General features: G+C 45.7%; 1 protein-coding gene across 1 annotated transcript in view; it reads right to left on the bottom strand.

Moving 5' to 3' along the window:
• Positions 1 to 1,505: 1,505 nt before the first annotated feature.
• Positions 1,506 to 11,066, bottom strand: part of Col4a4 (collagen type IV alpha 4 chain) — a 128,753-nt gene continuing 119,192 nt past the window's right edge. Inside the window, exons 47-50 of the mRNA XM_026785746.1 lie at positions 5,030 to 5,146; positions 4,471 to 4,659; positions 2,458 to 2,744; positions 1,506 to 2,093 (exon numbers count right to left, since the gene is read on the bottom strand). Coding sequence (XP_026641547.1) covers positions 1,824 to 2,093; positions 2,458 to 2,744; positions 4,471 to 4,659; positions 5,030 to 5,146 — 863 coding nt within the window. The 3' untranslated portion in view covers positions 1,506 to 1,823. The remainder of the gene's footprint in view (positions 2,094 to 2,457; positions 2,745 to 4,470; positions 4,660 to 5,029; positions 5,147 to 11,066) is intronic.

Below are 11,066 nucleotides of genomic sequence, written 5' to 3'. Positions count from 1 at the left end.
ATGGCAAGGAAAACACGTCTTGAAAATGCTTTCCTGTTTACCTTTGTTTTCAGTTATGTGTGTGAGTATGTGTCTGTGGGTGGGTATTTGTATGTGTACAGGAGTGCCCACGTAGGCTAGAGAGGAACTGGAGTTATGGTGACCACGAGCCACCTGACCTGGGTGCTAGGAACAGAACTTAGATCCTCCATGAGAACCATAAGTGCTCTTAACTACTGAGCCATCTCTCCAGGCCCGGAAACAAAATTTTAATTGAGTTTTTCTCTCAATTATTCTTAAGTGCCCTGAAAAGTGAGCTCTGACATGAGTGTCACCCTCAGGGGAAAATCCTTTCTTCTATTAAAATGCCAATTTTACTCTAGCTGGGGAAGGTTAGTTTCAAAAAAAAAATAAAATAAAGTCTTTTCTAGCAAGACTTTCTATTTGTGATTTGTAGCCATCCCTGACTAAGTAGCCAACAGACCCTTTGGTATGCAGAAAAATCACTGCAAATTGACATGGATCCTGCCCTTGTGCAGGAGCTGCTAAGGTCCAGTGTCAAACAGCTGTCTTGCCATGATGCTAATACAATATAAAGAACATTTGAAAATTGGCGAAACGGATGCTCCCATAAAAAAACAAAAATCACAGGAGCTCAAAATTCAGACTGGATATCGTCTTTGTTTCTGTTCAAGAGAGCCCCGCGCCTTCCTGGTGGGGTGACCCAGACATAAATGAATCGTCTTACCTAAGTTTAATTAAGCCAGCCCTTAATTTTCTCCCAAGTGCATAATGATAGCCCTGTCACTTCAGGAGCCAGTTGCCATTATGCGTGTGGAGGAGGAGCCTCGCAGGTTCTCCTGGGGAGGAGAGCCAGAGGCTTTGTACCAGCCTCCGGATTGCCTGAGTAAACCCCATGTGGCTTCAGCGCCATTAGCAGAAGGACACTCTGGCCCCCCGACTGGGGAAAAGTAGTCTGTTTGCAGGTTCCCTGGGACGGGGAGTTGATTTTTGTGAATCACTACCTTAATATTCATTAATAGCTTTTAGGCTCCTAATCCCTTATTGAATATATTTTTTCTATAATTGCTACTTTTCAAAAGGGTTGCCAGAGCAGGCATTTCTATTCTCTGTAAAATGCAGGAGAGAACATAATGTTTTATATTCGTCCGTGAAGTGTTTATGCTAATGTCGAGGCCCTGGAATACAGGACGGCAGGCCTTCCTGGCAAAATGACTCATTCTGCTTTGAAATGAACTGCTAGTGTAGAGAGGCTGTTTTTCCTTTCTTCCTCCTTTTTCAAAACCTCTTGTCCCACAATTATTTAAAGGGCATGGTTAAAAAGGATAGATTATAATAGATTAGAGAGGAAATCATTTTTGAAACATTGAAAATCTCTGCTACATAGCTTCATTTGTTGGCCTATTTATATTGTTCCTGTAAAATCTAGCCAGAAGCCCAATGGATTACAGAATAATTGACTTCAGTTGTCTGAGACGCTATCAACCAATGAATGAACTCTTCAGTCGTTTATAATCTGGTCTTTGTCATTCACTTGCTTTTCTGGGAATTAACACATGTTCAAATAAAGCCTGTTCTTCCATCTTCTCAATAAAAGGGGAATGTGTGGGTTTCATCTGGATTGGTGGGGGCCAAACAAATCCATGTGTGCAGCGTTTACTTGATCTGTAGTGAGGAGAAGGAGGGCCCCTGGAGGAGCCACGCTGAGACAGGGCGTGGCTGAAGGAGCCGGGAGAGAGCACCACTGAATTTGCTACAGTAGTTGAGGCATCTTTTCCTCCACGGAAGTCTCTCTTGATGACCCTTTGCATGTTTTGAGTTTTCTAGCTGTTTTGAATTCGCAGGCAGACCTGGCACCGGCTGATTTTCTGGCGCTGGGCCTGAACGTCTTTCAAGGTGTCCGGTAACGGGCTAGAGGAAAACTGCTGGTCTGGGCTCACCGTGGTCAGCCAGAAGCTGTATTTATTGGCAAAAAAGTGACAGGTTCCATGTCGGCCCTGGCATTCAAGGAATGGTGCAGCTCTGAAGTCTTCTAGGCAGCTGCCAGGTGACATGAGGGCCTGCCCTCCTCCTTGGTCCCCAGCTCCAGTGTGCTACCAAGACAAAAATGAAGAGTTAAGGCTCAGCCAATCAGTGACACACCTGGCTCTAGTTCTGCTTTGAAAATTCCTACATCACTCAATAAAGAGCAACTTAAATCTGCCGAGGTGCATTAAGAAGTGTTTGGGGTGACTATGTAAAATGGAGCCAATTTCACTGACGGCTAAAGTAAATCCATCTTCTACCAAACTTACCAAAGAATAGTTAATGAGAAAAAATTAAAAATAATAGTGAAGGCCTTGTAGCTCAGCCGGCTATAGTCCGCACTGTCCTGGACAACCTTGTGTTCTCTGGTGTCTACAGAGTACACAGAACTACCATCTAGACAGGTATAAGATTCAAGGATAGGAGACTCACCATCAGGAATGAGTATCCGATCCAAAGGCTCCTCCACCCGCGTGGACACAGTGGAATGGATTGATCCTGACTGTGGACGGCCACTGCCTGGGCTGGGGCCTCACACACGGCGCAGCGGCTGATATAAGGGCGGATCTCTTCCTCCAAGAGTGGCATCAAGGGAAGAGGAGCCGCACTAGCCAACCAGTAGGACCTGTCATTTCTCTGGGCATAGTGGCACACTTGGTGAATGTTGCAGTAGGCAAAGGGTAGTGTGCTAAACACAGGAAGACAAGACCCCGCCAAACCTTAGAAAGAAGAAGATATGCAGTCTATGAGCAGCCTGCTATGTGCAAAGAGGCCAGTAACTCCCACAGGTGATGTTTATAGACACCTGCTATAACCTGTGTGTTGGGAAGCTCCACCCAGTCCCACTCCTCCCATTCCAGACCCCACCCCTGAGAAAGCCCACCATCAGCAGCTCCTCCTCTGGACGGTCTCAAGACTGCCTACAGCTATTTAAGACCCAGTTCACAGATCTACCACATATACTCTTGTGTTCTGTCTCCTGCCTTCCTGAGGCCACCCAGGAGTACTCTGCTTTGCCTTGCCCTGTTTATTAAATCTGCATTTATTAATTCAGTTTAACTTGGCTCTGAGATTCCATCTTACACCTGTAAGAATGGCCAAGATCAAAAGTGCTCATGATAGCTCATGCTGGAGAGGATATGGGGTAAAGGGAACACTCTACAGTTGCTGGTGGGAATGCAAACTGGTACAGCCCCTTTGGATATCTGTATGGCGATTTCTCAGAAAATTAGGAAACAACCTACCTCAAGACCCAGCAATACCACTTTTGGGTATATCCCCAAAGGATGCTCAATCATACCACAAGGACATGTGCTCAACTATGTCTATAGGAGCATTGTTTGTCATAACCAAAACCTGGAAACAGCCTAAATGTCCATTGACTGAAAAATGGATAAGGAAAATGTGGTATATTTACACAATGGGGTACACAGTAGAAAAAAATAATAACATCTTGAGATTTGCAGACAAATGGATGGAGCTAGAAAACATCATGCTGCTGAGGTAACTGAGATCCAGAATGGCAAGTATTATATGTACTCACTCATGAGCGGTTTTTGGACATAAAGCAAAAAAAAAAAAAAAAAAAAAAAAAAAAAAAAAAAAAACCAGTCTACAATCCCAGAGAACCTAGACAACAAAGAGGACCCTAAGGGAGACATACAACATACACGTATCTAATCTACATGGGAAGTAGAAAAAGACAAGATCTCCTGAGTAAACTGGGAGCATAGGGACCATGGGAGGGTAAAAGGGATGCGAGTAGAGAGGGGAACAGAGAAAAAATATATGGCTCAATAAAAATAATTTTAAAAAAGATATGAAGTAGCTAGTAATATGCCTAAGGCACTGGCCAAGCAGTACTGTAATTAATATAGTGTCTGTGTGATTATTCGGTCTGAGCAACTAGAACATGAATGAGCAGTCTCCATTTCCAGCCCAAGTCTGTGTCCCATGCCTGTGGTGCCCCATGTCTGTGGTGCCCCATATCTGCGGTGCCCCGTGTCTGTTGTGCCCCGTGTCTGTGGTGCCCCGTGTCTGTGGTGCCCCATGTCTTTGGTCCCCCATGCCTGTGGTGCCCCACATCTTTAATTTCAGCACTTAGGAAGCAGAGACAGGTTGGTTTCTGTGTGTTTGAGGCCAGCCTGGTCTACACAGTTTCAGGTCAACCAGCGCTGCATAGTGAAAGCATGTGTCAAGTAAAACAAAAGTGAGTACTAAGTAGGCAGGTAATAACCAGTCACCAGAATGAGGCTCAGTGGTAGTAACAGGATCATGGGAATTAGCACGAGAGGGTTGCTTTGTTCTTAAATAGTAATGCCATGGAAGATTCGTGGTTAAGAAGTTGATGCATCTGTAAGGTTAACACCATGGTTTTGCTCTCTGGACCATAGTGTGAATGGCCCTGTATAGCACGTGACAGCATCTGTCTTGGTGAATCCATACCGAGATCTTGATTGTGTGCCTTCTCCTGTCCTTCCATATATAACAGGCTGTACCCAGTCCAAAGCCGGGGCATACCCATAGGGCAGGCGGGTTCTTGATCTGTCTGACTGTGGAGAACAAGGAGAAAGCCACTGAGGTATCCAGGGCCAAACCCCTTGGGCCCAGGATCACCAATCGAACCAGGAGGGCCTGCAGAAAGAAAGGAAAAGGGGGGCATTCCATTTAATAAGTGTTTTCTAGTCTCAGCATCAGCATCATGAAGCAGAGGGATCAGGACACAGCCTGCCTCTCAAACTACACCCTTTGTCTGTCTGTAGTTCACAGAACACAACTCCTCTGCATGGAGGAGGGGTGTCTTAGAAACCCCTCACAATGGTTACTAAGGATAAAAACACCTCCCTGGTGACTGGAATATATTGATATAAAATAGAAAACATGAACATCCCTTGGATGCTTGCAGAGCTCGTATCCAAGGGAAATCCATTTGTGTACCCTCCTTAGAAGCAGCTGAGAGTGAGGACTGCAATGTCACAGAAAAGGAAAGCAAGGGAAACTCTACCTGGTGCTCCGGGGCAGCCAGCCTCTCCAGTGTCGCCTTTGTGTCCTGGGGGCCCAGGAGATCCAGGGAAGCCATCCTGGCCCCTCCTGCCATCCGGCCCAGGCTCTCCTTTGCACCCTGTGGGAAAGTTCATGGTGATGGTAGGGAAAACTTCAGCATGTACATCCCGTGAACTGCCTCTGGGTTCTTCCCCGCTTGGATGATATAGAATCGGCGCAAGTGCATGACATCAGCTTATGACCTCCCCAAGCAACTGGGGACACTGAGGTTCTGAAAGGTATGGCAAATTGACAATAGTTCCACCATGATCTGGTAAAGGGCTATAGACCTAGACCAGGGAGGTGTTGAGGAGAAATGTTATTCCATTTTCTTCATTTTATTGTTAGTGTTGTTGTTGCTTTTAGAAGATGTTGAACAAGTATTAGTTTTATAATCAAACATTCTTTCAGGATGATGTTTTAAAAAATCTGGATGAAAGTGCGAGTCAAATTTAACAGGATTCATTTTTGTTGGTTGTGTTTGGTTGGTTGGTTAGTTGGTTGGTTGATTGGTTGGTTTTGTAGGCAGAGGGTTTCTGTGTGTAGCTCTGGTTGTCCTGGAACTTGCTCTGTAGACCAGGCTGGCCTCATACTCAGAGATCCGCCTGCTTCAGCCTCCCAAATGCTGCAATTAAAAGCATGTGCTGCCACACCGAGCATAGGGTTCAGTTTTTAAGAATGGCTTTTCATCAGGGTTTAGGATGTGCTAGTTTTCAGTTAACTCCTTCAGGTGAATTATCAACTGAATCTTCATAGAGGCCGTGTACAGCCCAATCTACAGTTGCTCCAGAGAGAGAGAGAAACCTCAGCAGGCATGGAGTGCACACGAGGACTAGCCAGGGAGCAAAGGCAGAGATGGTGTCCCTCAGCCCCCTTGCCCCACCTCTTGACAAGCTGCAGGTGCATCCTTGTGGATCTTGGCACAACTGCACTGGTCGTACAGGGTGTTTTAAGTGTTTGGCTTCCTTTTTCTTCTTTCCAGTTCCTTAACTGTAGTTTTGATGGGGTCATGGTAGCAGCTCATCATGTTTGTGGGTGTTTTTGCTAAATCATTTAGCTGAATTACTATCCCTCTCTGTGTTTCTAGACCCTACTTGTTATCTCCTTCCTTAAACTAGCTCATTACAGGCTGATGTGTGCCACTTCTCTTCCAAATTTGTAGTGATTCCTAACTCCCAGTACCTTAGAATGTCTATATTTGGCAACGATGTCTCTGAAGATATGATCAAGGCAATAACAAGGCCGTTATGGTGGGTAAACCCAATCTGGCTTGGATCTTTACAGGAAGAGGGAGACGCTGCCATCAGGAAAAGAACCTCAAAAGACACCAAACCCATGGCTGCCTTAATGTCAGATTTGTCCACCAGAACCGAGGGGTGGAGTATTTGTGTAGCTCTGTTCGTTCCTTATGACAGCCAGAGCAAACTGAAACATAGTTTAAGACTGGCCTGTTCATCCAAAGGAGGACCGACCAGAGTTCAGATCCCAGCACCCATATGGGGCGGCTCACAAACACCAGCAACTCCTGCCTGCTTAGAACAGTGAGGGGGTCACTTTACTGGTCTTTCTTCTTGCCTCCTGCCTCCTCAACACCATGATGACAAAGCTGAGAGATGCTCTCCCGGACCTACAGAAGAAAAAGGCTTTACAGTTGACAGGGGAGAACACAGAAAATAAAGGGACCCACTGAAGACATTGTCCACATCCTGTGTTGTCAACCACAACCCAGCCCTGAAGAAAGATGCCGGGTCTGGGGCTGAGAAGCTAGCAATATCAGAGATGGCTGACATCATTTCCTTCCCTGCACTGCTCTAAGATGCCCCTCTCCCTCCCCACCTGCTGCTCCAGTTGAGGCCCTGGCTGGGTTTTTAACTTTTGCTCCAGTAACTGACTGGAATACCCTGGACCCCAATCTTCCTTGTGAAGCAGGCCCGAGCAATTCCCAGCCACACAGACCCGTCTGCTTTTGAGGCAGAAACCCAAAAGAGTCCAGAACAGCAGCCTTCAAATTTGTCTTTAAATCAGCATCTACCACCATGGGTTGGCCCAGGTTCAGAGAATCCACATTTCTGGCACGTTCCCACATGGTGCTGATGCTGCTGTTATTGGGGAATCACATTTTGGTAACGACTGCTTCTAGACTTTGAAGTTTACAGCTCATCTGGCAATGAACTTGGTGGTATAATTGGAAAACCCTGTATTTCTGCCTAGTTTATGTTTCTCCTGCTCCTTTTTTGTAATTTTTGTTCTTATTTCTGCCTGTTCTTTTTTCTAGAAACTAATTTAATGTTTTACACCCACCCTACCTTTTTATGTTCATATGTATGTTTGTGTGAACACACACATGCATATGTGTGTGTGTGAGAGAGAGAGCGGGGGTTGCATGCATATTCATGTGTCCACAGAAGGCAGAAGAGTGCATGGATTCCGCAAAGCCAGAGTTACAGGTGTATGTGAGCTGCTTAATGTGGATGCTGGGATCTGAACTCGGATCCTCAGAAGTGAACAGTGAGCACTCTGAACAATTGAATCCTCTCTCCAGCCTCCATCTGCCAACTCTTACAAGAAATGGCACTCAAGGTGCTTGTAGTAAGGAAACAATACCTACAGCAGCTATAACAAAGAGATTTCCTACTTATCCTGTCACTTGGTGATGTCAGACCATCAATGACAGCTAATTCATCACCAGCCTTTAACATGAGGGCACGGTGCCAGGGCAGAGTACCTATAGTCAAGTTCTGAGTGTCCCTTCCTAGCCATGACACTTCCGACTGGTCTAATCTGAGATGCCTCAGTATGAAATATTCATCACCCAGACAAACAGACATGCTTTAGCAACTGCTTATCAGAGTGAAAAGGTGAAACCACCTTAAGTCCATTTAAGGTGGCCTGGAACAGCAGCGCTCAGAACTCTCAGAAAAATGGATCTTGAAGCCCTCTCCGCATTTGACAAGACAGGAAATCTAGGCTGGGGGCCAGCAATGTGTGTTTTTAAAAGCTCTCCAGGGACGAGGGGTGAAGGAAGGGATCTGGAAGTCCCATAAGGCTTGAAATTCCAGACTTTAGACGTCCCCCTCACTCTTCTCTCTACCTCCAGGTTACCCTTGCTGACCTTCAAAACATGGGAGCCTAATGTCAGCACCTCTCTTTTCCTTTTCTGTTGCTCCAAGAGCATGGCTTTGTTTGGATTCATTTATTTCTCACAGAGTGCTGGCACCAAAACAATTGATAAATAATTCATGAGAGCAGTGGTTAGATGAATTATGGCACAATCAAACAATGCAATATTCTGCAGCCTCCGCAGACAATATTGTTGGGAAATATGTAATGACACAGAACTAATGGCATGTTCAGATCTGCAGTTTGCAAAACAGTGTGAGAAGACGGACTCTTTAAAACCGTGCCGAAAGAAGAGGGGACAGATACACAGCCAGCTGTGCCTCCTAAAACTGTGTTTACCTTCTTTCTTTTTCTTCTTGTTTAAATCCCTATAATCTGTTTTGTGTGAATGTGTAGGTGTGTGTGTATGTGGGTTCCAGTACACACTTGTATGTAGGTGTGTGTGTGTGTGTGTGTTTACAAACACTTGTGTGTAGGTGTGTGTGTGTTCAAGTATATTCATGTATAGATGTGTGTGTGTTCATGTACATTCATGTGTAGGTGTGTGTGTGTGTGTGTGTGTGTGTGTGTACACTGATGTAGAAACCAGAGATTGGAGGCAAGCATCTTCCTCAACAACCCTCCACTTTATCTTTAGACAGAGTCTCATGGAACCTGACACTTACTGACTTACCTAGTCTGGCTGTGTAGCTAGCCCCAAAGTTCCTACTGTGTTTTCCTTCCCAGCATTGGGATATAGGCACCCTGGCTGCACCCAGTGGGTTCTGGGGGATGAACTGAGCTCCGCATGCTTATGCAGAAAGTACTTTACCACGCTGGTGTGGTTGCTGCTCACGCCTTTAATCCCAGCACTCAGGAGGCAGAGGCAGGCAGATCTCTGTGAATACAAGACCAGCCTGGTCTATAGAGCAGAGTTCCAGGACAGCCAGAGCTAGACAGACAAACCTTGTTTCAAAAAGCAAAATAGGAAGGAAGGAAATAATTTATCAACCAAGTCATCTCCCTACCCCCAATAAGGTTTTGGGGGTTTTGTTTGTTTGTTTTTTTTAACTTCCCAAGAGACTGATGCTACCACTGCCTGATAACCATACATCTCCCTCACAAAGAGTTCTCAGTGTTAGGTGCTTCTATCTACCAGGGGCCATGTGTTAACATCTGGAATCATTTTTGCTTGTCACAAGGTAGAGGTCCAATATAGTGATAGAGGCCAAAGACATGCCGCAACACCACATGGTGAGGGGCCCTTTGCAGAACAGATCCCAGGCTGCTACGGTCTCTAGGGTTGCAGGAAACCAACTAATACAGCATTCAGTTCTCCCTCCAGGCACTTTGGCTCTGCACTGGAAAGAACCATGTCACAGCCAGGCTGTGGAGGAAGCAAGAAACAGGTTGGTTCCCAGCCTTGCTTCTGATACTCCGCACACAGAGGCTGAACTCAAAGATGCTACAATGGGTCCGAAGGGGGTTCTGCTTTCCAGAGCCCGGCACTCCCTAGCTCAGCATAAATTACTCAATGAGGGCAGGATGTCCAAGAAGAAAATAAACTCTATGTAAACTACTGCTTCCCAGCACAGTATGGTTTTGGTGCTAGCAAGGGTTGTCCAACCCTGATGGTCACTGACCAGGGCTCATGAGGTCAGTTCTGGGCACAGTGCAGCCATTGCCAAAATTCAGAACCACCTGCCCTGTTCTCCTCCATCATCTCAGTGGGTCCTGTCCTTCTTGTCTCATGAGCTGTTTCTGCTCCACTGGTTCACAACTCAGTCTTTTTTTTTTTTGTCTGTTTTGGGCTTGTGTTGCTGTTGTTGTTATTATTCAAAATGAAGCCATCTACTTTGAAGTGCTATGGGGTATCCAAATGCATCCTCCAGGAGCTGGGCAAATCTAAAAGATTTAAACAGGAGTTCAACACAAGAAGGGGAAGACTGTGTGGAACTCGAATCCAAATCCCTTTGTGTTGACACACAAAAATGTAAAAGGAAGAAAGTTTTCACAGTTTAGCCACCGCAAGTTGATTAGATTCTTCTTGAAAAACAATATCACAGGGCCAGGGCGGAACGTGGCAGAACGCGGTCAGAACACCGGGCGGCGGAACGCGGCCGGAGGACGCCTACCAAGGCCGGCGGGGACCGGCTGGGATCCACTGGGACTGGCTGGGACCTGAGCCACAGCAGAGGACACAGGCTGCTAGCAGCGGGAACCATCCCAGCAGCAGAAGCAGGCTGCAAGGACTGCGGCAACACCGAGATCAGATCGCCCCACTACAATTAAATCAAAGAGGTAGGCCTTTTGTTGGCAAGGTCACTGGCAAATGGGGAACTTGGTCCTGATCCTGAAGACCTTCGGAGGGGTGAGAGGGTTCTTAGCCTGAGGCAGGAACCAGTAAACCGAGCGAGGGCATTTGGTAAGCGTAACCCTTGGCCAGCAGGGAAACCTGATCAGGTTTTAAAAGACCCATTAGATAGGATCAATAGGAAGAGATGGGCAGGCTCCAAGGCAAGAATTCACCCAACAACCTGAAAAACAACATGAAAACACCAGAACCCAATTATCTTAGAACAGAAGTATTTGAACACCCTAACACAGAAGAAGTGGGAAAAATTGACTTTATGAAAGCAATAGAATCATTAAACAACATGTAAAAAATGCCCTTATAGAATTGGATGAGAAGTATAAGAAAATGTTTGAAGAAATGAGTAAATACGTACATGATACCCTGGGAAACCAAGAAAAAATGATCAAACAGGTAATGGAAACAGTTCAAGAATTAAAAACTGAAATGAAGGCAAGGAAGAAAACACAAACAAGCATAATCAATAGAATACAAGAGATAGAAGAAAGAATCTCAGATTCTGAAGACACCATAGAGAAAATAAACG

This window comes from Microtus ochrogaster, linkage group LG2, assembly GCF_000317375.1.
Source record: "Microtus ochrogaster isolate Prairie Vole_2 linkage group LG2, MicOch1.0, whole genome shotgun sequence".
Classification (NCBI taxonomy): Eukaryota; Metazoa; Chordata; class Mammalia; order Rodentia; family Cricetidae; genus Microtus; species Microtus ochrogaster.
The sequence above is the reverse complement of the archived record's forward strand: the minus strand, read 5'-3'. Positions and strand labels throughout refer to the sequence as shown.